The sequence below is a fragment of the Gambusia affinis genome, linkage group LG10 (assembly GCF_019740435.1).
Source record: "Gambusia affinis linkage group LG10, SWU_Gaff_1.0, whole genome shotgun sequence".
Taxonomy (NCBI): Eukaryota; Metazoa; Chordata; class Actinopteri; order Cyprinodontiformes; family Poeciliidae; genus Gambusia; species Gambusia affinis.
In genome coordinates this window covers 24,825,694-24,852,794 of record NC_057877.1, presented here as the reverse complement: position 1 = coordinate 24,852,794, position 27,101 = coordinate 24,825,694, and the positions used below count along the sequence as shown (strand labels likewise).

General features: G+C 34.9%; 4 protein-coding genes across 5 annotated transcripts; all 4 read left to right on the top strand.

Moving 5' to 3' along the window:
- Positions 1–39: 39 nt before the first annotated feature.
- On the top strand, positions 40–5,143 carry ttc22 (tetratricopeptide repeat domain 22). Of its 2 annotated transcripts, none has more exons than XM_044128891.1 (8): positions 40–378; positions 1,224–1,524; positions 1,752–1,807; positions 1,915–2,030; positions 2,586–2,698; positions 3,455–3,616; positions 4,022–4,174; positions 4,253–5,143. In XM_044128891.1, exons 1-8 carry the CDS (start codon positions 116–118, stop codon positions 4,787–4,789), a joined length of 1,701 nt encoding a protein of 566 aa, XP_043984826.1. In that variant the 5' UTR covers positions 40–115; the 3' UTR covers positions 4,790–5,143. The 2 variants fall into 2 exon arrangements, with proteins under 2 accessions (XP_043984826.1, XP_043984825.1); XM_044128890.1 differs by having other exon boundaries at positions 2,580–2,698.
- Positions 5,144–8,753: 3,610 nt separating this feature from the next.
- Positions 8,754–12,118, top strand: LOC122838477 (cornifelin-like). Its single transcript, XM_044129151.1, has 4 exons — positions 8,754–8,820; positions 10,364–10,438; positions 10,562–10,749; positions 10,902–12,118. The coding sequence occupies exons 2-4, from the start codon at positions 10,381–10,383 to the stop codon at positions 11,022–11,024; spliced, it is 369 nt and encodes a 122-aa protein (XP_043985086.1). The 5' UTR covers positions 8,754–8,820; positions 10,364–10,380; the 3' UTR covers positions 11,025–12,118.
- A 4,533-nt stretch (positions 12,119–16,651) lies between these two features.
- On the top strand, positions 16,652–26,760 carry LOC122838431 (cell number regulator 4-like). The gene is made up of 4 exons (XM_044129075.1): positions 16,652–16,748; positions 25,590–25,718; positions 25,817–26,004; positions 26,082–26,760. Exons 2-4 carry the CDS (start codon positions 25,652–25,654, stop codon positions 26,415–26,417), a joined length of 591 nt encoding a protein of 196 aa, XP_043985010.1. The 5' UTR covers positions 16,652–16,748; positions 25,590–25,651; the 3' UTR covers positions 26,418–26,760.
- Positions 19,890–23,256, top strand: LOC122838432 (cornifelin homolog A-like). The gene is made up of 4 exons (XM_044129076.1): positions 19,890–20,086; positions 22,164–22,257; positions 22,357–22,517; positions 22,588–23,256. Exons 2-4 carry the CDS (start codon positions 22,191–22,193, stop codon positions 22,771–22,773), a joined length of 414 nt encoding a protein of 137 aa, XP_043985011.1. The 5' UTR covers positions 19,890–20,086; positions 22,164–22,190; the 3' UTR covers positions 22,774–23,256.
- Positions 26,761–27,101: the final 341 nt, after the last annotated feature.

Here is a 27,101-nt window from a genome sequence, read left to right as displayed (position 1 = left end):
TGCTGACATTTTACGTCAACCAAATCTAAGCAAGACAAAGTGTCGCGGATCACCAGACAAAATACACACGGCCAGAATCTTTTCACCTTTTCCAAAAGGATCAAAGAAGGAAGACATGGAAACAGACAACTCAGAGGACATTGAGTCCCTGATTGAGGACATGCAGTACATCCCTGGTCACTTCCACCTGGAGATAAATCTTAACTGTGATCCTGTTGGGCCCGCGAATCTGCGATTCAGAGATACTTACCTGAAACAGGACAGCCTGCAAGCTGAGCTGGAGGTTGAAGTGGGATATCTGCAGTACGCTGTTCGAAATCTACTGGGGCTGCTGGCATATCACCTGGAACAGAAGGACAGAGCTGAGGAAATATTCAGGTAGAAGACATTAACTTCTTCTGGAAGACTGTGTGAGCTGAGAAAACTGATGCAGAGAGATGTCTTTGAGCATAGTTTGGACCAGCGTAGTTTTAAAAGCCTGTCTTTGAAATGTGTTGAATAAATTTTATAACTTTAGGCTTTTCAAAAATGGAAGGTTTTCAGAATGATATGACAGAACAGTGAACCTATATCATTCTGACTGCTCTGTTTCAACTAGTCACAAGCTGCAATGGATGTAATAAACACAGTACAGACTTAAAATGACTAAATACGGTATATGTAATACACCAGAATTCAACAGCCATTTGAGAGTTGGCTTTACCTCACAAAATTATATTTCATGTTGCTGACAAAGGGTTACAGGACACATTTGAGTCTATTAGGTTAAATCTATGGGGATGATGAGGAAACAAAGGTATAACATTTTAAGAAGCATAGAAAATTTTAAGAAGCAGAGAAAATTAAAAGATCCAATTTTTAAAAAACCCCAACTTGTTTTAAGTTTTTGTTTTAAAACATGAATGGTCTCTGCTGCCTTCAGGTCTGCAATAATGCTATTTTACAAGTGAGGGTCCTAAAAAGGAAGTGAAGCTTCATCTTCGCACTTTTAGAGTACGCAAGAGACCTGAATGAATTCCACAATAAAAGCAGAATGCATTGCATCCTAAAATCAATACTTTGGGAGCAGGAAGATTTCAAAGGAATCTATTCTAAAAATGTGGCTTAGATGCACAGTTATTGTCATTTGCTCAAAATGAATCATTTAAACTGATTCATTTTAAATTATTCAGTTTTGCTCTAAAATAAGTTTCTTTTATCCCCTTTAATTTCTGGCCTTTTAGAAGCATCTGCAAGGAGGATCCCGGGAATCTCAATGCCTGGGCCAACCTGGGCTTTGTGTATGACACACAGGGAAGAGAGGTGGATGCAGAGGAATGTGTGGACAAGGTCTCCTATCTCATGGGAATGAACTCTGGAGACGATTCCCAGGAGGAGACCAGGCTACTAGCAGCACGATGTCTGGCTGAGCAGGCGTACGTGTATCCATATGATGTGGAGCTGGACAGTGACGACAGCTTGAGGGAGAAGCTGATGTCAGCGCTGTCGCTTTATAGCAAAGCTTTGCATTATGGGGGTCACCTGGTAAGAAATCAAGGATGAAAAAGATACAATAAAAGTTTGACAATGAAGGCGTAACATGCATCAATAAACCCGTTTCTTTTCGCTGGCTGTCGTGATTAAGCCCAGTATGTTTGAAAGAATAATAGTGATCAAATTTTATATTAAGCAACTCTTTGTAGAGTACAGTTCCAAATTCTGACCCAAGATGACCACTCCCTGTGTTAAGGTGATTCTCGTCTTTTTTTTAGATACCATCAGGGGAAAAACAAAGCTGGTATTTTAAAATGGCAGCTATTTATGTAAGGTATGGAGAAAACATCTAATATCTATATGTCTATATTTTTTTTTTTTTTTTTTTTTTACAACAAAGTGTTTAAATGTTAAAATGTCCAGTCTTCATGTCTCTTGAAGACTGGACCAGATCATAAGAACCAAAGATGATTCTGAATACTCGAGACTCTTCCACTATGATAAGGGACTGAGGCTCCTAAAGGAAACACTGGAATCTGAGACAAAGCAGCACAAAGGTAAGCATGTGTCAATGTAAATTCAAAGAAATAAAGGTTTTAACTCTATAACCTAGTATTACATTTTAAAATAATTGTTCACATTGGTGCTCCATACAAACTCTTGTCCTTCATCACATAGATTATACTAATTACAGCTAAATTATTCATCATGTGTCATGACATGGATTCAGCTGAGCTACCTTTTCAAGGTGATAATTGTTAGTCTAAGATAAACAGGAGTAAATTATATGTAGCTAAATAAAATCATATTTTGTCTGAAAATTAATGTTTTTGCAAAAAGACATTTCTAAAGAAAAATAAATTATGTATCTGGCAGTTTATCTGTATGTATGGCTTAAAATTCTGAGATTTTATGCTTAACATATACGTATATAATATATACATTATCTCCATTAAATGTGGTGAAATATGTTTTTTCTGTAGCTTAAATGTTTTGTTCATTTGGTCTTTAGAGATGCCATGATTGTTTTTTTGTTGTTGTTTCTTTCACCAAAATAGCTCCATAAAAAGTGAGGAAACACTCTTAATTGTGATGTCTCTTGTTAGCTTTAGCCTGGTGTTATGTTGGCATCATGTTGGAAAGAAAAGATGAGTTTTCCTCCATCCCCATGTCAATACATGACTGTGGTTTCTCAGCCTCTGATCCCCTGTCTTGCTATGGAACCGTAAGTAAACTCACCAAACCTCACCAAATACAATCCAATAAAACAGAGACAAACAGAAATTCTGACATGTTATCATTTCAACTAGTTATTTCACATGTTGTACATTAATTATTTTTTCTACATTACTACTTTTTCAACATGTTATCTTCATGTACAACATATATTTTGACAGAGTTTTTTTTGTTTTGTTTAGACATCAACAAATAAAGAAAGTCGTAACAGAATTCTACATGCTGACATTTTACTAAGACATAGGAGACTTATAAAGCTTTATGACATCAGATACAAAATGAACCAATAAATCATACATATGTTGGTAAAATAACAATAAAAAAATCTGTCAGGTCTCAAAAGATCAGAGAAATATTATCCATTAAATAAAGTTTATTACCTTTATGCCTTATAAAAATAAGATGTACTGAGATCAAAGTCATCTTAATTTTTAGAATTTTGATGTGACATAGTGCAAAAGAAGCATTTTCTTTAACTAGATTGTTTTACTTAAATAGGAGGATTTTCTCAATCTGAAGCAAAAAAAACAAAACTGTTTTCATACTGACGATTTTTACTAAGGGTGAATTGTTCAGATTTTTAAGTGAACAATTCACTTAAAAATTAATTAGTTATATTGTTATTAACCTCAGTTAACAATATTATGATTTCAATCTACTTTAGGCATTATAGCCAAGTTACAGACATTACCATTTGCTGTTGCCACCTGTGTACCAATTGTAGCAGAACTGTCTTTCTCTTCAGGCCATGGATTTGGCTAGTGACGATACAATCATCCTGAACCTTCTTGCCAAAATCATCTTTTTAATGGGTAAATATGAAATGGCCACAGGGATCTGCAACATGGCTCTAAATGTTCTGCCAGATCCAGAACTCAACTGGCAGGCGTACTGCACACGGGCAAAGGTATTGCATCTGAGATACATTAACTCAACACATTTCATGATTTACTTCATATAAATGTACAATACCATCCAAAATTATTGGCATCCATGGACCACCTTAAGAATATTAAGAAAAAACAAAACTCAAACTATAAAAATAAAATCTTTTTACAACTTCATTCTTGTAATAATATGACTTTATTCTTGTAATTTTATTTTTTTTATTTTCATTACTTCTTTGTATGGTCCCAATAGTTTGTTGTAAAGATTAGTATTAAACCACTAAAAAAAATTTTTGATTGTGATTTTGGTTAAAAGTCTATCATTAAAGGTTATTATTTTGAGAAGGTACTTTTAATCTGACAAATGAGCCTTATTAGAATATGTCTTGTCATTTTTTGAATACAACTCTATATTCTCTGTTTAGATTAACGTGATCCTATATGTCAACGAACTTGAGAATGCAAAACTTGGAATAGGAGGAGCTCCAGATCGCCAGAAGCTAGCTGAAGCTAGAAAAGACTTGGACAAGGTGCTGACAGTACGTCCGTGTTTGAGGACTCATCTGGAGATGGCACAGGTAAAGCTAAAACTATGATGACTAGGGTCTGGGACATAGGCTGGAAACAGACTTACAGCTTCACGCTCTTCTCTTTAGGTATTCTATTACATGGGAGTCGATGCACTCCAAGAGAGCCTTATGGTGGACGAAAGCTCAATAAACCGTGCTTTGGTGAGTCTGTCCAATGCCCTACAGTTCAAGCCAGGAGACAGCTTACCGGACCTCCATGTGCTCAGAGGACGCTGCCTTTTAATAAAAGGCGAAGAGCAGAATGCAGCAGAGTGCTTTAAGCAGGCAATGGAGTTAGAGAGGCCAGGGAGCACTGACACCTCAGCCCTGCACTGCCTCCTACTGACGCTCCTGAATCTATTTATGCAAGAAGGTTCTGACCCTAGTTCTGTCATCACTCAGCTGGAGATGTGGGTGAACAAGGCAGAGGAGCGATATCCTCAGGATACTGTAAAATCAGAACTCAGGGCTCTTTACAGAACACACACAGAAGAGGTCACAGAGTTGTCCAAGACTCTGATCAGGACAGGACGCTTGGGCCTGGTGAAAAGGCTGCTGGAAACCGTTGTGCCCAGACAGCTAGCTGAGAAAAAACCTCTGAGTTGGTCTTTATCATTTACTTGAAACAATAGTATTATTTTACCAAGGCAAATGACTTTAAGAAAACACAAAAGGCAAACAGTAATCAAGCATTTCAGAAAATTGGCAGTCCTCAGGAAGCGTTTAACTATTATGTTTGTTAATCTCATTAAAACAATAAAAACAAGAAAAATATGTCTTGAATGTGATTTTTAGAAACTTGCATGTACAGTGCCATGCAAAAGTATTCAAAACCCCTTCTACCTTTTTATCTTTTGTCTTCTTACGTCCATAGAAAAAAGCATTTTATACTGGTATCTTATGTCATAGATCATCATACCATATGATTGAGAAGTGGGTGAAAAAGAATCATTGTGTCAATTTTTTTTAGAAAATAAAGATCTGAAGAATGGACTAATTATATTTAACTCACATGAATCAGCATTTTGTACAACCACATTCTTCTTTGCAAAATACCTCCAGCTCAGTCACATGGGATGGAAAGTGTCAGTCAGCAAACATTTTCACGTCTTGCTATTGTCCTGCTCCATCTACTTTCCAAAAAAGGTAAAAATGCAAATCCACAACTTTGTTTACCGAAAATTTTCTATAAAGTCTGGCTTGTATTTATACTTAGGTCCATCAGTCTTCCTGTCAACTCCTACCAGCTTCAAAGCAGAAGAAAAGCATCCCAACAACATGATGCTGCCATCGCAATCTTTTACAATAGCAATGTTCTCAGGCTGATGTGCCTCACAATGCATTTCAAGTTTGATCTCATCTGACTAAACATACTAGTATATGTTTTCAGGCTTGTGGCAAACTGGATTTTATAGGCCTTTTGTTTGGAGATTGGGATGGTTTTTGTTCTGGAGGAACAAAAACAAACTATGCAGTTCCTCCAGAGTTACCATAGGAGCATTCACTGCTTCTTTGGTTAATATAATCAACATATTATTACACCTTGTTTACAGATTTTATTTTTGGAAGAAACATGACAAACACAAAGTTTTTTATTACATACTTTTGCATACTTCTCTTAGCTGGTAGCCAAACCTTTCACTTGGTATCTAACAGGCTTATTGGGGTCTGCCATAGCAATGCATAGGAAGAAATGCCTTGCAAAGTCAGTTGTTCCAATAGACCAGCTTTCTATTGGTATGAAAGTCGGTCATGACACCGCCCCAAGTGTCAGTTTCTAAAAAATGTTGTCGGATTTGATAATACGTGTAAGAGAGTTTGTATGTTTTGGCCCCTGGGGCCACTCATAGGCCTGAGCTGGTATTTAGAACTACAGAGACGCTACCTTGGCGGAAAACTTAATACAGACAAGATGACAGAAGAACAAAGGAAGTAAGTTCCATATTACTCAGGAAACTTGATACTCCTAAACTGACAATAACATTAGACTGTCAAAATAAGAGAATCTAAAGTCTTTCAATAGGTATTTACAAGCTAAAAACTGAAAATCATTTCACATAACTGCAACAGTAAAGAGGACATATGTAACAACTGATAAACATTAAAACCTGACAATCTACATTCCAAAAGGCTGGACAAACTATTCAGTTATCGACAGTAAAGTTCACCTTCATTTTTTTCATGCAAACAAACTGCACAGTCAAAAATCCAAAATGCACAAAGATGAGAGCAGTTTTGCAAACAGAGCTATCAGCTCCATTTGTAATGCATAACCAACAAAGTCATTGTTCTTGTCCTGGCACTCCTATCTGTGTCCAAATTCCACTGATGAGAAAAAGGTAACAGTAGACTGTGAGGTTATAAACAAACTTTTCCTGCTTTAGGTGAGTTGGGATGATCAAAATGATTTCTTTATTATTTTCTTTTAGTCAGAAGTTTAAAAACACTAGGATTACAGCACCTTTAAAAAAGGGCAAATCATATGTAAAGTTCTGAAGAGTTTATTTACAACATGTGAGGCATGCGATTATATGCCTGTGTGTGGAGATGTTGTAAGCCACACCTGAAACACACTGTTTTTTGTGTGACATGGAAAAATAACTAAATAAGGGAAGACATCAGGAATATACTTGTGGACTTCCATGATGAACAAGCACCATTTTGTACAATGGGTACAATTTCTTTATGCCTCAATGTGCCCCGTTCATTGGTTCAAAATCATTTTGGAAACATAACATGAGAACCTGTGACTAATATATTGTTTGGGAAGGAGATAGGACCAGTGTTGCAGATGTGAATTGGTTTTGGTGCATAAAATGGAAATCAATACCAGAACAAAAGCTGAGTTGTCAGGGATAAATAACTAAATTTTTTATTGAAGATTTTCACTGTGATTCGATTAAATAAAATATATTTGATGAAAAGTGGAAATGTTTAAAAGTAGGAGTCCTTAATACTATTCTTTTAGAAAATGTGTGGTAGGAGTGGACAAGATGTGTGAAACCAAGGCAGCCTACACAACTGATCCAGTTAAACTAGTTTTGTCAGGAAGGAAAATAAAGTTGTGATTTGATCCAACTGCTTTCTGGGCTACACATGTCCCATTATTTAAAATTTAGTTTATGCAAGCAACCAGTAATCAGAAAAGCAAATCAACAACTCAAAGGTTAGCGCTATGCAATTTTCATTATACATTTTTGAAAAAAAAAAATTAAAAATGGCAAATGGTAATAGATCCTGGATCTTAATACTAACTGTAACTCAGATAGATCTTTAAACTCAACAATCTACCACTGCATCTCCATCATAACATAATTCCTCACACCTTTAATTTGAAACAGGAAGGGCTTTCAGTCACAAGAATTCAGCGGAAAATGGATTGGCTGGGAAAAAAACAGTTTCAACTTGAAGTTGATCAGACAAGAAGCTTTTCCAACTGACCTGTCTGAGAAGCATTTTGAGTCAAGTGTTACTTTATCTCCAATTCGAGCAAATATTTCCTCAGAAGAGAAAGTACTACGGTACTCTGTGCTAAGCTGTCACAAGGTCAGCCAAGCTTTGTGACAGCTAGAAAAAACAAAAAACACTTTTTCATGGAATCAGTCAGAGTTTTTAGAAGCATTTTCATAAATTCATGTGAAACCATGGAGATTCATCTTTTCCTCAACACACCAACAGGTGGTCAGTGACTGCTAAAAGTTTGTGACCTCTGAAAATAGCTTGCCTCAGGATCCACTGACCCTGTGAGTTGCCATTGGACTCTTGGACTTCTCTTGTAAATATTCATGTGATTTTTCCATTAGAAATATTGTGAAGAGCATTTTTTCTATAAAATGATGTTTCTCCTGCAAAATAATTATGACCCAACAGTGCTCCCTTGAACATTCTCTGTAACCTCTATTAGCAAGAACTTTGCAAAGAACCCAAGATGTATTCTTGTGTTTCTAGTGCAGTATCTTACCAGGGTTGTTACCCATATTTGATGTGATTCTTTTTACTAATTAGGCCAGTAGAAATATATTTACTAAGGCAGACATTGGTGTTTTCTCAATATTTATTTCCTTACTGTGCATGAACACATCTCTCTTGTGTCATGTGTGCTTAATAATGACATGTTTGGCTACCATTCTTGATAAACCAGCCCTGACTTTGCTTTGCAGCACAAAGTCTGCTAAACTGTTCTTAATATTTAGGGCAATTTATAGGATGATTATCACCATAAGGACAATAAATATTTTTATTATTCCTTTTTAAATCAAACTTTCTTTGAATGTCTTGGTAGGAGTGTACTGTTGACTATTAGAGAACAAAAGATTATAACAAATAAACAAATATCTAGTGTGAAAGGTAAATGATTGTCAGAGAAACTTACATGTATAAGGTAGAAAGCAGTTACTGCCTCTGATTGTGATTGTTGGTTTCTCTGTAAAGGATAACATTCTTTAGATTCTGTTGACCTGCTGACAGATCAACCACACCTGTAGAAATATAAAACACTGGATGCATTTGTCATTTAAATCCCGCTTTGCGCAATAATTCTGGTTCTGCAGCATTGTGTTTTTTTCCCCCCCAAGGTTCTGAATAACACCTGAGACACCACATCCCACACAGTCAGTCCTTTCAGCACCCTCCTGGTTGGCTTCCACATTTATCAGGTAAAATTTTGTTTCTTTGTGAAAATATCCAATGCCACTTTTTTTTATTTGCCTTAAAAGTAGGTTTGTAAAATTTGAAAAGCCAGAACAAACGTTGCTGTTGATTAGCAGTAACATTAGAAAATTTTTTAGAACTGCACCTATTTGTGAAATTTTAAAACAAAATAATTAAATTAAAAAATTAAATTAAATATTTGGTTGTTAAAATACAATCAGTATTTGTCTTATAGCATTATCTTGTGTGGTTGCAGGTTTATTTTATCAAAGTTAATCTTTTCAATTTCTCAAAATAGAAAGGAATTAGATCAGTCACGAAGTTCAATCATGGAAAAAAACAGACACCTGGTTTCTCCTTGATTTCTATGTTAGGTTAATTAAGATACAATTAATGTAACATAATTTCTTTTATTGTCTTGTAATGGAAGAACACAGTATCTTATCTCCATGACATGTAGGGTGTGTCATCCATTGGTGCAATCATGACTTGTTTGCTTCTATGGAAGACAAGTATATTTATAGAGTTTCATAAATAATCTCTTCAGGTATTTAAAAAAACAAAAATTTAACTCATATCAAATACAACTCTTGTTTCCTGCATTATTTCACAGCCATTTTTGGTGGACATTAAATAACATGTTTTAAGCTTTTCTTACATTGTCGAATTTATTTTACAGAAGGAAGTTTTTTTCTGGAGATACTTTTCAACTGAGCAAAAAATTATTAACATTAGAATCTTGCTTTATTCATTTTTGGATGTAAGTTAACTCCAAAAACTAAAACTCTCAAAACTATTGAACTTTTCAAGCTACATCTGTACAATTTAACGAGTAATGAATTTTGTGGGTTGATCATACATTGAGTTTTCCCACCTAACCTGTTGGAGTGCTGAACTGGAACCTGCAGGTGATACAATTGTGATGTTGTATCACATATTGTATCACCTGTTCACAGTCAGTTCATTGGCTGACAACAATTAATTTCAATGTAGCAGGATGTGATGAAGTGATAACATCACCTAATCTGATGCAACACTATGCTGTCTTCTGATGAGAGCATCTCAACATGCTGGATGTTTGAAACTGAAATTTGAGTATTTATTATCTGACTTCTTGGAGAAACTTACGGAACATGAAAATATAATTTCCAGAGAGTTAAAAATGGTCACATAAGACGTGACAGAGCTGTATATTTCTCAAAATTCCTTAACATTCCTCATTTCTGACCGGTATACTGAGGGTCATTATTTTTATTTTTCCTTACTCGTTGTGTTCTTTGGCTCCCTGTGATTTTTAAAAACTTGGTGAGTACAGATTTGCTGAGAGTGTGGCGTACATAAGCTCACAAATGGTACACCAACAAGAGGATGCGTATAGTAAGGGATTCAGATCCTGATTTGAAAATTTGCTGACTGAGACTCCAGTTCAGACATTCGAGGACTAGAACATCTAATCGAAGATGGTTTTGATATTTAATAATAAATATGTGTTGCATTTAGCATTTTTTGACATGCTTTGGCTTTTACTTTTCTCCTTTCCTTTTTTAGCTAATGTTTAGTGAAAGATGGGTGGAGAAGACTGGAACTCTGGCCTCCTCAGCTGCTGTGATGACATGAAATCTTGTAAACATTAATCATTTTCAATCCAGCTTTACATTTACCTTTTTACTTCCCTAATTCTTTTCATTATTTTAGAAAAAAAATCTGCTTAAGAATATTTACCTTCAACTTTTCTTTTTTTTTCAGGCTGCTATGGTTTTTGGTGCTGCCCCTGTCTCGCCTGCACCGTGTCAGGACTTTTTGGACAGAACCGTTGTCTTCCACTGTGTGATATTTGCAGCCCTGCTGTGTTGTCTGCTTTTGGGATACCTCTGTGTGTCCCCCCTGCAGGATTAGCCATGCGAGTCGGGATTCGGCAGAAATATGAAATTAAGGTAAAAATAAAATTAAAAATATGAGCCGATGAGCTTCTTGTCCCACATGAATGATGATTTCAGTTTTCTCTTCGACCAACTGCTTAAGAAATTCACCTCAAGCAGCTTTACATAAAACGAGGGAGACAGCAAGTGTTTTCTTTCCCCCACAGGGTTCTCTTTGTAAGGACATTGCCACGTCCTGCGTCTGTGTGTGGTGCTCTTGGTGCCAGTTGCATCGGGAGTTGAAGTATCGCAAGCACACCCCTGCTGTCGTGAACCAGCCTAAGAAATGAAAAACTACAGAGGTTTTATAACTGCTGCTCCAAAATTTGGTTAAAAGTGATCATCTTTAGTTTAATGTCTCAATAGCTAAACAGAGTTTGTTTTTAGTTTTCTTGTGGCTATAATAAGCATAGGATTTAAATAAATAAGTAAAACAGTCTTGGCCTTTGAACATCAGAATTTGCTTGGTACAGTTTATGATATGATCCACTCCACCCTGTGTTAAAGTCTGGGCACACTTAATTTTTTTTATAAGAAATTTCATACTGAGATGAAGGATGAAGAAAAAAAAGTTTACTTTTTAATGGTGGTGTGTTTCTGTTTATGATTTAAATAAAACTTTTTAAATATGTGTAATTGACATCATATTTATATTACAGATGAATGTTAAAAAGTGTGATTTTTCAATATAACAGCATTCAACAGTAAATATCTATTGAATGTTGTTATCTGTCTATAATTCTAGTTTCATTTCTTGGAGTAATTCTTGCTATTAAATAATTATCCCTGTCGACAGCAACAATCACAATTTCCTGGTTTTAATTCAGTTCAGTTCACATTTACAAAAATTCCTGTGTTAGTTTAAGATTCTCAATAAAAGGTTTCCTTCATCTTGTCTTATGCCCATGTCTTGTTTTCCATAAAATGTATCATAACATTTTGTATTACTTAAATTTTGTGTTACTTAAAATTATATGATGCATAAAATTTTGGTAAAAACAAAAAAGGAAGAAAGTACTCCAGTAAGAGGAGCATTAATTATATTTTATAATAGTAGTCATCCAAAATGTATTCAAGTAAGAGTAAAAAAGTATTTTTGTAAAAGGAATTGTCAAGAACTGTCTCATTGTTTATCAGATATGATCTAATTTGTAAAAAAATTAAATGTAATCAGACACAGAAATATAAGAATTATTTGAAAATAAGGACATTGAAAAGAATGAAAATAAATAAAAATATATATAGTAGAACTTCTATATCATTACAAAATACTACAAATTCATACAAACCAAACACATATTGTGAAATAATTTTTAAATATAAAACTTTCTAAACTAATACTTGCAGTCACTGTATGTTAGAACAGTGTAATAGTAAATATACAGAGACATACTATTTACTGATTATTCATTTATCAATGAAAATAAACATCAATATTTTGTGTAGAAAAATACTGTAACTGTGTCTGGTGCATTTTTGGCTCCTCAATTTTCTGACTTTAAGCTTATAATGAGAGTTGCTTTCAAAGGCTGTGCAATTTTTAACCATTGGTTAAGTAATGTGTTCCATAGTTTATTTATTTTTATTTTATTTCCTTTATTTAACTAGAGACATAGAAATCATTTTCAAGAGGGACCTGGGCAGAAATCTGCAACAGTCTAGATATGTTCTGTTTATCATTATGTAGCATCTAACATATATTTATCCAAGGGTCCAGTTGTAGCGGTCAGATTTGACTGATTGTGCTTACAAACCTTATCATTACAAAATGATAAATTACTTATTGAGAATTATTTGCAAAGTTATGTGCATGAAATAAATTAATCTACATTACTGTAAAAGTAGGAAATATATGCTTACATAATACACTTGTCATTTCTTTTCTATCTTATACTAATTATTTCTTATCGAAATATAAACAATTCATACAAAAGTATGATGATAATAACAGTAGTAATAATAATAATAGAAAATGTCAAATCTTTGTTCTGTACACCTTATATATAATCATAAAGTTGTTGTACTGTTGGGAAATTAATTAACTTAGGAAGAGTTTTCCAAAAAAAGAGTTGTTGTAATTTTGTTTAATGAACACAAGGTGGCAGTGTTTTCCAGACACTCCAACAAATGGGAGCCCACAGTTTTAAGGGTAATGATGATACAAGTTGTCTATGAATGTTGAACCTAATTTGGCAACCAGGTGGTTCTGTGAGCCAACCAGGAATTATCAAGATTTCAGACTGATGTTTGAGACCGCACAGTTGGATCCAGTTTAAGAAATGGTGTTATGGATTCTTGACTTTTTAAATACTTCTAATAGATCTAGCAAAAAAAATAAAAATAAAGTACTGCAAAGTAATAATTTGGTTACTTAGATTATGTGGCAATCCTTCAAACAAATGAAGGATTTCAGAAAACAATTTTACTTTGGAAAAGTTTTAACATTGTCACATTACAAGAGTGATCAGTTTTTTTTAACCTAATATGGGACCTAAAAGCTCAAACAAGCATGCAAATTAATTCTGATAATCAAAAAAATCAGCTGCTTACATTACATTCAAGGCTTTTTCAGTGATTAAATTATCTGTGTTACAGTATTAAATGAGCATGAAGATTTTGTCCAGGCCATATTTATCTCAGGCATTGTATCTTACGTCATCCAAAAAAATTCAGCTTCACAGTGCTGCATTTAACTCCCGTCACCTTTCTTTTCTTTAAAGAAATGTGTTTTGGAACACTGAGCACTAGAATCTAAATAGATAATCTTCACAGAGATGGAAAGACATTTTTTTAGCTTTTGTTTCCTGTTAACAAAGGTATATTATTTTTTTTTTTTTCTTTTTTGATGAGGCATAATGTAAAACTCCTTATGTCATATGTGTCAAATTCAAAGCTTAGGTCCCAAATGTGATCAGCCACAACTTTTTATGTGACCATTTAGACTCTAGAGGGCCACATAAACAGAGTCTTCAAGATAGTAGTTTGCATTTAAATATTATTAATCAAATCAAAGCAGCATTTTTGTCTATACACTGACCAATTACAACAATTTGAAAATATGTTCAAGATTATTCAACTTTAAGAAGCACACGTCGAATGTAGGAACTCTTTATTTTAATGCAGTAAAATAAGGGTTCTCTCTGTAAAGACATTGCTATTTTCCGTTTCTCCATTTGGTGCACCTGCTGTCAAATGCATCAAGAGCTAAAATATTGCAAACTAACTTCTGTTGTCTTCAATGTGCAGTCGAAAACTGTTCTCATCCAGAATCCTCCTGTCATGATGACACAATTTCCTCCAGCTTGTTTTGTGTAAAATACTTACACTTGGAAACTCCTTTGTATGTACTCATCATTGATACAAATGTTAGTGTTAATTCTTTTAAGTATAATCAATTAGTTATCAGAGAAATAAATCTCCACTATTTATTAACTAAGATGTTTATGTAACATAAAATTCTACATACTGCTTTAATAAACAGTGATCGCTATATGTATTGGATGCAATTAAGCCTTCCAATTTAAACAAGAAAATGAAAAAAAAACATATTATATATTCAAGTGGAAAGAGTACAAATAAAAAAAACCCATCACCCTCTTTAAATGCATATACAACAGGAAGTTGTATATGCAAAATAAAACAGCAATTTCAAATATAAGGAACAGGAAATAAAAATGTGGAAAATTATGGCTATGTTACATGTAAATCAATATGCTATTGATGTTTCTGGGGAAAAAATGTACCGACAATAGAGTTCCTCTTATTGCTGTGGTTGTTGAGGGTGATTTTATTTTGGCCAAACTCAACTATTAAAAAGCATCTTATCATTTCAACCTGGAAAGACTCATACACAGAGTGGTATTAGAAAGTTTAATTGACAAATTAAACTCTTTGCACTCGGACTCAGGAGGAAAACATTGCGCTGGTAACCGCTGTCAGAGAGTATGAGCTGATGTGTATGAAGATTAGAGACGTCTACCCCCTTGGGCCCGGACACTGGTGGTGGAGAGGATGGTGAAGACTGAATGGACAGTGAAGAAACCACGAGCTGAAGGAGCAGTGACGTGTGGTCATCATGGAAAAATAATATATAACGATAAAATAATTTATATTGCTATTTTCACCCTGTAGTCATCATGAGATCATTGCTGTTACTAGATGGACTCGCAGTTAGTTGTCATCGGAAAGGTACCAGCATGGCAATAAAGTCAATATTTTCAAACTTTAAACTGAAGTCCTGGACTCACCTGAAACGATTAAAACAGCTGAAACGAGGAGTTCCTTTAAATCTAGACTAAAATCAATTTGTTTAGAATTCCTTTTGAAACATCATAATATGAAACATTAATCAACATTCTTATGTGTAATGATGACACTTGACAAAATGAAACTGTTTACTGTGTGTTCTCTGGCTTTGTATTTTTGTATTTTTATGATGTAAAACACTTTTAACTACCTTGTTTCTAAAACGTTCCACACAAATAAACTTGATTGACTTCATTGATTGTCAAGTTCTTGAGGCAGATATTTGTGCATTTGGACTAAGAACAAGAAGTTAATGAGTTCATCTGACATTTTTACACAAGGTCAGACACAATTCAGTTTAAGCCAAAGCCACTAAAATTCTCTCTTGAAATCATTTCATATAATATAGTGCCTGTGGCAGACTGAATACAATATCCACATTAATTTAAAAGTTGCACTGGAACATGCATCCCAGCAGCAGCATCCCTATTTGCATGCAGATTTGCATGTCACCTTTACATATGGGCTTGGCTTGGGTGATCTAGTTTGTTGTCACATTAAAAACAGAGTATTTAATGTGACAACAATTAAATACTCAAATAAATGATGCACTTGTTCAAAGTTGGATGAAGAAATGTTCTAAATCTATTATTTTTAGTGAATAAAACATTTATTACAGTCTGAAGCATTTTAACTAAAATTTCAGGTGTTTTGAGAAAGTCTTCTAAGCTCTTTCTTGTTTTATATTTTTAACTTGGGAAGAAAAACAGTAAATGAAAGGGTCCATCCATCCTTCCATCATCTATTCATCCATCCATCCATCCACCTACCGCCATTATTATGCACACATGTGGGAATTGGGCCTTCTGGCACAACTTTCCGATTTTCTTTCGCTTAGTTAAACTATTTTTTTCATGGTGGAAGGATTATAATATGTGCCTTCACCTGGGCACAACCACAAGTGAGCTAAATATTACTAACATAATTTCCCAAGGTGAGTTTATCTCATTGTTTTCTCTAAAAAAAACAACAAGCATTTTGTCATATACTATTAGAATCAAAACTCAAAGATAAAAAATACAGACCCATGTCTGAATCTATCTGCACAAACGTAGAAGGGTTCATGATTTCATATAAGTGGCAGCAATTGAAATAGCATAATGTCATTAATCTTTAATGCTAGATGGACTGAATTTATACAGTGCTTGACTAAACATCTTAACCACTCAAAGTGCTTCACACAAGAGTGGCACACATATTTTATACACCAATAAACAGATTGGTATATAACTTTTACTTTTACACAATAAGACTTAGCAGCAGCAAATGGGATGGATCTTTTCTTTTCCAGGGGTTATGAGTCACGTTGACATTTCAGACCCACAACGTTCAGCCTGCAAGACAACCAATCCATCCACTGAGCCACAGTAGACACTGTTTTCAGTCATAAATCAACTAAAACAAAGGAGTATCAGTTTAATTTGTGTTTTGGAGTTTTAAAGCGAACCTCCAGAAAGCAACTCGTTCAAGTCAAAAGGCAAATGAATAGTAGGAACTGGAATATGTATGCAAATGTTGTACAGTCCCAAAATATATAGGAAAGATTAGCATATTTCCAAAACATAAAGCTAGTAGTTTTTTTGCATTTTCCTCAATGTTCTGAATGAGTCAGGAAAGACCACACCTTACAATACCAGTTTTCTAACAACACAAGCGATAGCAAGATTTTGAATAACTAAGATTTGGACCACAGTCTGCAGATTCATCAGGTAAAACTTTATTTGATTATTGGAAAGTTTGATGTAAATTTTAAAACATAGAAACCGTTTTCTTATAAAAAAGATTTTTGTATTGCAAGACATAAAGCTATTTCCATACACAGAAAAAAAACATTGCTGCATAGCTTTGACTGTCCTCATTAGTGATGAAGACATTATTGAATGTCATCACTAATAAAAGACAGTAAGAATGGCATGTTTAGAACTATCACGTAATAAAAGTGTTAGGGTATTTATAAACAAAAATGTATTATATGATCAAACCGCTTTTACTTAAAATAGAGAGGTAGATTTGAAATACTGGCAAAAGTTTAGACTGAATGAATTGAGCAAAGATATGTTTCACCTTTGAAATGTTGTCACATGCATTAATTTGGAAGAACTTTTCAATTTTTGCTTACCTGGGGATGCAGAATAGTGTTGTAGTACATGCCTGCAGAGAATTGCATGCCCTGTCGCAGGAACACGCATTGCTCTAAACTATGGCATATTGACTAGAAAACTATGGTGGGCCTGAGGTGCAAACCACTTCAACAAATTCAAAAACAACATTAGCATAGCACAATTGCAAATTACAAAAACACAACATTAACGAAGCATAATTACAAAAACAAATGGAACTTGTCTTAATGTCGTGTTTTGATTGTTGATTCTATGTTGCATTGTGTTTCTGTGTTTGAAATGATGTAAAGCATTTTGAAATGCCTTGCTGCTGAAATTTGCTTTATACAACCAAAATTTTTATTTGATTTTGATTTAAGAAAACCTTCAAAGGTACTAATTCAAAGAAGTCCCTGCTTCAGATGTCTTGTAGCCTCGCCTCTGACCTCTGTGTTAGTGACGACATCACAGAAAATTAGCTTGTCATTGATAACAAAGTTGATCATTATCAACGCATACAAGCAGAGACAATGAACAGAGGACGCTGTTGTCACCCTGCTCTGATTCATATCATTACTATTCACATGATGATAAATGTAATAAATGTGCAATAGCACTCTTCTTGGATTATTCATCAGCATTTAATACAATCCAAGTGGTTATCTCAGTAAAAAAAATATGGAAAAGGAAATAAATTACCGTAATTTTAGATTCACTGATATGCCTTTCATAGAAACAGAAACCTAATTCAACCATCTGTTCATGTTTTATGAAGACAAAACATCTTCATAAAAGGTTCATAAAAGGTATAAAATGTCTTTTATGAAGGCATAAAGGGCATTTTATGCCTTTTCTGCATAAAAAAGGCATAGACGTCTGTTTTATTGAGGTTCTCTTGATATATATATATATATATATATATATATATATATATATATATATATATATATATATATATATACTTTCACTGTTTTGATTTTGAAATATTTAATTGCATGCAGATTTAGATTGAATGACTGATAGATCACAGATACTGCAGCATGTTTTGTGAGTCACCAAACAAAGCAAACTTTTCCCTGAACTGCACAGTCACTGATACCTACGGAGGTGCAACAACCATTTCCCACAAGAGCAGGTAAATATTTCAGTATGCATGCCTGGCTAAACTTTTGTACACATACTTCTAAATGTATACATGTAAAAAATTTACTTTACTAGACAGTAAAGATGAAATACTTGCTAGATAAATGTATTCTTGTTATTCCAAATGTATTCTTTTAGATTTATACTGTAACTTTGTATTTCAAATTGTTAAATGATTGTTTTTTGTAGCTCTGTCTGTCAGAAGGTAAAAAGTCAAGAGTAACAACGTGATTAAATTGCAATAGAACACATTAAAGGTTCGACATTAAGTTTAATTTTAGCCTATATAGAGATATATCTGTGCATTTCAAAATAATCTTCAACATGTATCAAACTTTTGATTATCATTTCTGCTTTCAGTTACTATTAATTAAACGAAAATAAGTGAAAGTGATACAAAATCAAGCTGTTAAAATAGAAATTTCTAAAATTGCTTAGCTTGGAACCCATTTAATTTTTAACATTACTTTGGCTTCTTTGAGCAATATTTACTTTTTAAGAGAGAAGGAAAAATAGTTTGCAGTTTCTGGTCACTAGTGTGATATTTTTACTTCATCCTGTTGCTGAGCATTATATTTCATTCTCTGTTGCTCTGTTTGATTAGCTTGCTTTACACACAGATTTCAGATTCTTTAAATTTTAAATATAGATCTTTCAACCTATGTTACAAAATGGGCTGATACATGTGTTTCTCATCACAGAGGGTTATAATTCAGAGTTTGTAGCCGGACTTCAGGACTGGATGGCAGAAACATCCCTAAAAAACTGGACTCTTTGAAGATGTCAATACTTGTAAGAGTGACATTTTTATTTTCGTTCAAATTATATAAATTTGAACAAAATTTATATAATTTAGTCACCTAAGACTATTTCATCACTATGTTTGTTTATTCCCCAGGTTGCTATGGCTTTTGGTGCTGCCCTTGCCTTGCCTGCACTGTTTCAGGAAGATTTGGAGAGAACTCCTGTTTGCCTTGATGTGACATTCTGACTCCTTATGTATGTGTAGCCTGTGGGGTTCCTATGTCCATGACTTTGTTCTCTTGGTCACTGCCCAAAACTCCTGACTAGATGAGGGTAGGAAAGTAGATTGACCTGTAAATCAAAAGTTCTCCTTTTGGCTCAGCTCTCTCTCAACAGATCACAAAGACACACATAGGCGGCGTGAATCTACCTTCTCTTTCACCATGTTGAACCCATGTTGAACAGTCACCAAGATCAACAAGTATACCCACTCCTGTACGGTGCCTTTGAAAGAGTACTCTATTTCACAGACAAGAGGCAGCAACAGAATTAGTTTAATCACTTTAATCTTTAATGGCATGGACTGAATTTATGTAATTTACCTAATCTCACACCAGTATTTTATACACCAATACACAGATCAGTAGACACATGTACATGTGACAATGTAATGTAATCAAACCCACCACTTTCAGATTGCAAGACAATTACTCCACCCACTGAACCACAGTAGACATATGTCAACAAAAACTATAGCAAAGGAGTCAGTTTAATTTGTGTTTTGAGCTCTTAAAGCAAAAGTTAAGATTGCAAATCCTGCAAGTCAAAAGGCAAATGAACTGTAGCATATGGATTGTGTATGCAAATGTTGCACGGCCCCTCAAGTACATGGAGGACGGATTAGCATATGTCCACCATGTGCTTGAGGGACTGTGCAACATTAGAGTTTGGTATGGTCAGGGAATACCACACCTAACAACTAGTATTCTGTAAACTCGCCACCAAGTGATAGCAAGACTTTGGATAACGAAGATTTGGACCACAGTCTGTTGGTTTTTCAGGTAAACTTTTACTTGGTTATTGGAAAGTTTGATATATTTTTAAAACATACACAACAAACTGTTTTCTCATTAATTGGATTTCAGGATTACAAGACAGAAAGCTATTTCCATAATCAGAAATAATTACTGTTGAACAGTTTTACCTTTCCTTATTAGTGATGAAGAGATTCTTGAATGTCATCACTGATAAAAGACAGGAACAATGGCAAGTTTAGAACAACTATGATGTAATCAAAAGTGAAAATATTAACAAATAAAAATATACTATATGATCAAACTGCTTTTACATATATATAAATTATTTTTAGAAAAGCAACAATTATTCAAAATGTGGCTAAAATAATGTAATATTTATTTTAGAACTATTATTACACATGTACAGCAACCTTCAGAAAAATGCTGATGAATTTAACTATGATTTTTAAGTGTTCATTTTGTGTCCTGAAACACAAATATATCAAGTTGATATATGGTTGAACAGTCAGCCAGACGACTCAGATAGTCAGTCTACAGTCAGCATGTCATTTAGATTTCAACTTCATTATTAAAACTATTCTCATGATAAAAGAGTCTTGGGCTTCATATCCAGAGCTTTTTATGGCTGGAAATATTTACAATTAATTAACTTAAACTTAGGGTAATACTTTCTTGGCTGTGGGCCAAGAAGTAAAAATAGGTCTTCAATAAGATTTAAAGACAGGAATTTAATTAAACTGATCTGGAAGGGTAAGGTATTCCGAAGTTTAGGTAAAATCTCTGCCGCATAATTGACTGCCCCCAATCATTCCAGGGCACTTGTCAGCAACTGACCAATCAGCGTTCCAAGTACAGTGCTCTGACAATATTCACAGTATCTTCATAGAAAACACATGCAGCCGTCACCCAGAACATACAAAGGCCGGAATTCAATTTATTACATATCCAAAATCAAAAAGGAGTCTGGAATAACAAATAGATCATGGACTGCAGTCCACCTCACGTCCAGTTGAATGAAACTGATGGACTGGAACTACCACGTTAGTCAGCACCACGAAGGTAACTGGTAGTAAACATCCCAGTTTTTGTCATAACGATACTTACTGATAGCTCCGTACTATCGACTCAGGGCTCCGTGCTAAGACTTAACTCACGGCTGACGGCTAAGCGTCAAATAAACACAAGTCAGATAAATTAAAATAATAAAGCTAAATAACTAATCATTTCCAGATCAATAAGTGAAAGTAGTTATGCTGGATTTTATGCATGTAGATTCCAACTGTACCTCTATGGCAGCATGTAAACAGAGTGCGCTAACTCCTATATTTGCATTTAAACACCGTGTCATACTACTTTTTATTTCTAAGCATTTTCCTGAAGGCAGATTTTCACAAGCCAGTATTATTTAAGTAATTACTAACCCATTTTGTCCCACACCGTTCACACCTATATCCAATCAGACTTTTTTGTCCCTCATTTGTCCTCTTGGGCTTTATCATTGATTTCTCCGTTATTTCCCGCTAATAACCTTACAGACTTGACGTAGGACTAGTTACAGAATTTTCTTGTCAGCCACCTTTGCCTCAGTGTTAGTTTATAAGGCAAAAATAACTCAAAAAATGTCTAGGGTAAGCATTGAGGACCCTTAGTATGGCTTAATTACAGCGTGGTTGTCGGAGGACGCTCTACTTCCGCAAGGGGACGGAGTCTGCATCGTGTCAATTTTAACCATGTTTTAGACTAAACACTTGTCAGCATGAGTGATTCAAATGAATGACATCAAGTGCAATACAAAGAGTCAATCACTGACTCAATTATCTTAAAAGGATATACAAAAAAAAGTAGACTAAATGAATTCAGTAATGATATGATACATCCTTGAGCAATATAAAATATTGACAAGCATTAATACTTGAGAATCTACCATACCAAATACTTTTCTACTCTTACTTGAGTAATTTCTTGGATGGATGTTTCTGACAGGTACTTGAGTAAAAATATGTTGAAGTAGTGCTACTCTTCCTTGAATACAATTTACCCATCTTTGATTTAATGTCAATTAAAAATTAAACTGTTAAACTGTTTAATTTCCTCAATACAGTGAGGATTATTTAGGTTCTATCATCTGATGGCAGACCAACCCCTGACTGACTGGGATAGTGATCTCTTTGACTGCTGCGAGGATGCACAGGCTTGTAAGAGTCCATCCTTGTTTCTTATACATCAACTATAAGGGCAAAATACTTATAATATCCTCTGATTGCTGTGTTTCTTTACGTTCACATGTTTTTCAGGTTGCTATGGTTTCTGGTGCGGACCATGCCTTGCCTGCACTGTTTCAGGGAGATTTGGAGAGAGCCGTTGGCTCCCCTTATGTGATATGTGTGTTGATATAGTGATCTCTCCAGCAGCCCTGTCTCTGAGAGTCGCCATGAGACACAAATATGGTATCAAGGTATGGTAAGATGACATGTGAATGGTACATGCCAGACAAATAAAACTAATTCATTGTATTCCTTTGGTAGGGTTCCATTTGCAAGGACATTGCTGTGTCCTGCTGCTGCCCAACGTGTGCCTGGTGTCAGATGTATCGCGAGTTAAAATATCGCAAAAAGTCCCCCATCGTCATCAACATGCAGGTGCAACCTCATGTCAACATGCAGCCTCATCCAATGATGGCAGTTTCTGCTCAGCCTGTTTTTAATAGATAAGAAGAAATCATCCAGGCTTCCTTTTGATTTTCATCATCATCACAATATTTAACACTATCACAAACGTTGCAAGATATTTTAATTTTATGTTACCTTAATTTGGACTAAATAAATAGGTTCCACAAGATCTAGAGAGATTCATCCATGTGTTCATTTTTAGTTGCATTGATTGCTGCAGCAGTGTCTTTACAGATCTGCCTAAAAAAATCATTTTGACAGCGGAAATCTGGAAGAAACCTCCAGAAACGAACAAAACAGCTGAAACAATGAGTTCCTTTAAATCAAGACTGAAAACCCATTTGTTTAAAATTGCTTTTGAAACATCATAATATCAAACATTAATCAACATTCTTATGTGTATTGATGGCACTTGACAAAATGTAACTCTTCAACTGTTTACTTTGTGTTTTCTGACTTTTTATTTTTGTGTTTTTATGATGTAAAGCACTTTCAACTACCTTGCTTCTAAAACATTCCATACAAATAAACTCGATTGACTTGATTGTAGTTCATGTGTTCATCTGACATTCTTACACAAGGTCAAAGTCTTACACAAAATACCTACATGGGCTAGAAAGTTGTGAGTTTAGCAACTAAACCTTTTATGGTATTTTATAATTACGAATTAGGAAAACAGTGACAAAAAGTAACCATGGAATTGATCTGCTGGAAAGTGAACATTTTCTTTTAAACACAATTCAGTTTAAGCCAAAGCCACTAAAATTCTCTCTTGAACTCCTTTAATATAATATAGTGCCTGTGGCAGACTGTATATAATATCTACATTATGTTAAAAGTTGCACTGGAACATGCGTCCCAGCAGCAGCATCCCTATTTGCCAACAGATTTGCATGTCACCTTTACATATGGGCTTGGCTTGGGTGATATAGTTTGTTGTCACATTAAAAACAGAGTATTTGGTGTAAAAAAGAAGTGCTGATAGTACTCAAATAAAAGATGCACTTGTTCAAAGTTGGATGAAGAAATGTTCTAAATGTATTATTTTTAGTGAATGGAACATTTATTACAGTCTGAAGCATTTTAACTAAAATTTCAGGTGTCTTGAGAAAATCTTCTAAGTTCTTTGTTTTATATTAGGTGTAGCATAATAATGTATATTAAAATACATTTTTAACTTGGGGAAAAAAAACAATAAATGAAAGGATCATTACTATGCATCCATCCATCCATCCATCATCATGCAAGCATGTGGGAATTTTTTTGAGAGCATTATCTTACTAGTGATGGAAAAAATGGAAGCTTGACAGTCACACAATAAATTTCTTTAGTTTGGGCCTTCTGGCACAACTTTATCCTTTAGTATAACAAAGAGAAAATTAAATATTGCAAAAGGGCAGAAGATTTTGTGAAACTTAAAAAAACCCCAGCACTTACAGATGCAGTCAGAATTTCACATATGTGCCATGTTTAAGAATATCACATTACTTTCTGGTTTTCATTGGCTTAGTTAAACTATCTTTACACCTTTACAAGGTGGAAGGATTCTAAAACATGCAGCTAGAATAAGTTTGAGCAAGATCTGGAGTCTCCACATCCCCAGAGATTTTGCAAGACCCGAACATGAAAAAGCAGTACTTAATTTTTGTGACCATTGTGAAAAGTCCAATTAGCCACTTGAGGCTGAAGAGCCACATGATGCAGATCCCTGAACACATTTAAGCAGCACAGCAACATTTAGAAATGCAAAAGGAGTTGTTTGTGATTAACTAAACCTCATATTTGTTCAAACTGTGTGTATATAGGTTTCGACTTTAACTAGAACATGTTGATGCCGGTAAATAAGAACTAAGCAGTTTGTGATTATTTCTTCACAGTTTATCAATTATGGACGCTAAGTTTTTGGTTGCAGCTAAAGGGTTTTAGGTCTGACCTTTCTGAGTCTTTATACATGAAGTTTGTATGTTTTCCAATGTGTCTATTGGTTCTCTGAGTATCGTGGCTTCCACCCACAGTCCAAAAACATGATTCTTAACCTAACAGTTTATTAATTGGTTAATAAACTGTCCCAAGTCTGAGTGAGTGCAGCATGGCTGTTTGTTGTGTGTGTTTCTTTGCTTCCCATGGAATGGACTGGCAGTCTTCTGGAGACAGGCGCCAAGTTAGAGTTTAGATGGGGCCTCCGAAAACAACCCGCTCCGACCTGAGTCCATGTGCATTGTGTCTGAAACCTATCAGACCCGATTGATTAATTATAATTACAGTCTAAAGTAAACCCGACATATATAAGTGAAGATTTAACAAGGTTTGTTACAATCTGATTAACTTCTGCACCCTGGTTACTTTCTTTATTTCCCCAAACAGGTTAAACTATGTATCCTCTGTTATAATAAGTTACTTGATTGGTGTGGGCGGGACAGGGTCTCCTCTGGCTCCTGGTCACATGGATGCCTGTGTGCCAGATGTGGGTGCCTCTTCTGCATCCATAGCCTGATGGGTGGGCCAGGGGTCTTGGTGGCTGAGGTTTAGTGGGCTGTTATTGTGTGGTTCTGGGTGGGAAGGAATAGGTCTTGGGGCTAAGGAATTTTGGTTACATCTGGATGGATCATAGGTATTTTAAGGCTGCCTGTGCCAGTAATGCACATCTCACACACACACACATTTGTATTTCTATCCATATTAGGACTTTGTATTGACTTTTCATTCATTTTAGTAACTGCTTTTATGCCTTTTTCTGACCATAACCAATACTACCTAACCTTAACCAAAATCTAATTCATATCATACTTCTAAACCAAACTATTAACCCCATTTATTTCTGAAAAATAAATCATACATTTTCATGTCTTGTATTACAGTGTGTTGCATGGCAGGAAACTTTAGAGCTGCCTGAGTTTTTCATACAAAAATTCAGGATAAGATGACAGAAACTCCCCTAAAACAATGGAAGAGTGGTCTCTTTGACTGCTTTGAAGATGTCAATACTTGTAAGATTCATTATCTCTTTTCTTTAAAATTAAATGAGTCTTCCAGTCATCTTGTATCATTTTATCGTTATGAATCACTATATTTGTATGTCCCCCAGGTTGCTATGGCTTCTGGTGCTGCCCTTTCCTTGCCTGCACTGTTTCAAGAAGATTTGGAGAGCACACTTGTCTGCCTTTAATTGACGGGCTGGTTTCTGCTACAGTTCTAGTGTTTGGGACTCCTGTGATGATCCCCCCTGTCGCATTGTCTTTGAGGGCTTCCATTCGTAACAAACGTGGTTTAAAGGTATGATGCATTTTAGACTCACCTGACCTTATTTTGAAATGCAATGATTTAATGCGTTTTAATGTGTTTCCTTTAAGGGTTCCCTCAGCAACGACATTTGTAGTTCCTGTTGCTGTGTCTGGTGCTCCTGGTGTCAGATGCATCGTGAGCTAAAGGAGGAAACTCCTCTCACTGTTGTGGCGCAGCAGCCCCAGACGCTGCAGCCCCCGACTGTGATCAACGTGCAGGCTAATCCTGTCATGATGGTTAATCAAAACTCTGCTCCACTTCCTGCTGGTTTTCAAAACCCTGCTCAAGGCCCTATTGGGTTTCAAAACCCTCCCCCATATCCTGGTGGGTTTCAAAATCTTCCCCCATATCCTGGTGGGTTTCATGGGTTTCAAAATCTTCCTCCAAATCCTGGTGGGTTTTAAAATCCTCTTTAAAATCCTGGTGGGTTTCAAAATCCTCCTCAATATCTTGGTGGGTTTCAAAATCCTCCTGAAAACCTACTGCGTTTCAAAATCCTCTTCAAAAAGCTCCTGATGAATTTCAAAATTCTCCTCAAACTTCTGATGGGTTTCAAAATCTTCCTGAAAATCTTGCTGGGTTTCAAAATCCTCAAGTCCCAGATCGATTTTAAAATCCTTCCCCTGTTGGTTTGAATTCCTAACAAAAACTGAACATATTTGTTAACATTTACGTTCCTCAGATCAGTTGTGATCATGTAATTGGTGTGTAATGTTAACTTTATTCAGTAAATTCTCTGTCAATGCTTCAAATGAAAATCAAGAGAGTTGAATATGACTTTGAGTTCATAAGTATATTAACTTTCTTATAAACATTGTATAACTGTTTAATCAATTTGAAATAAAAAAAAACATAAGTTCAATAACAAAAACAATGTATTTGACTGAACCTTATTGTTTCTAATTGACTCGGTAAAGGAGTCTTATGCACCTCATTAAAATGTACAAGATTACTTAAAACATTTTTATTAAAAACTGTAAATTTCCTTTAATTACAATATTGTACTATACTGATCTTTGAACTGCCCTTTGCCTGACTCCTCACCTACAATCTGTTTGACATGAAGGAGTATACCATGAAGTCCCTGA

Bases quoted from the DNA above. Each gene is read 5' to 3' on its own strand.
- ttc22 (XM_044128890.1), top strand. From the start codon at position 116: ATGGAAACAGACAACTCAGAGGACATTGAGTCCCTGATTGAGGACATG. The intron at 1,808-1,914 runs GTATGGAGAAAA...TGTCTCTTGAAG, and splicing joins ATGGCAGCTATTTATGTAAG to ACTGGACCAGATCATAAGAA. The intron at 3,617-4,021 runs GTATTGCATCTG...TTCTCTGTTTAG, and splicing joins CGTACTGCACACGGGCAAAG to ATTAACGTGATCCTATATGT.
- LOC122838477 (XM_044129151.1), top strand. From the start codon at position 10,381: ATGGGTGGAGAAGACTGGAACTCTGGCCTCCTCAGCTGCTGTGATGAC. The intron at 10,439-10,561 runs GTAAACATTAAT...TTTTTTTTTCAG, and splicing joins CTGTGATGACATGAAATCTT to GCTGCTATGGTTTTTGGTGC. The intron at 10,750-10,901 runs GTAAAAATAAAA...TTTCCCCCACAG, and splicing joins GGCAGAAATATGAAATTAAG to GGTTCTCTTTGTAAGGACAT.
- LOC122838432 (XM_044129076.1), top strand. From the start codon at position 22,191: ATGGCAGACCAACCCCTGACTGACTGGGATAGTGATCTCTTTGACTGC. The intron at 22,258-22,356 runs GTAAGAGTCCAT...CATGTTTTTCAG, and splicing joins CTGCGAGGATGCACAGGCTT to GTTGCTATGGTTTCTGGTGC. The intron at 22,518-22,587 runs GTATGGTAAGAT...TTCCTTTGGTAG, and splicing joins GACACAAATATGGTATCAAG to GGTTCCATTTGCAAGGACAT.
- LOC122838431 (XM_044129075.1), top strand. From the start codon at position 25,652: ATGACAGAAACTCCCCTAAAACAATGGAAGAGTGGTCTCTTTGACTGC. The intron at 25,719-25,816 runs GTAAGATTCATT...TATGTCCCCCAG, and splicing joins CTTTGAAGATGTCAATACTT to GTTGCTATGGCTTCTGGTGC. The intron at 26,005-26,081 runs GTATGATGCATT...GTTTCCTTTAAG, and splicing joins GTAACAAACGTGGTTTAAAG to GGTTCCCTCAGCAACGACAT.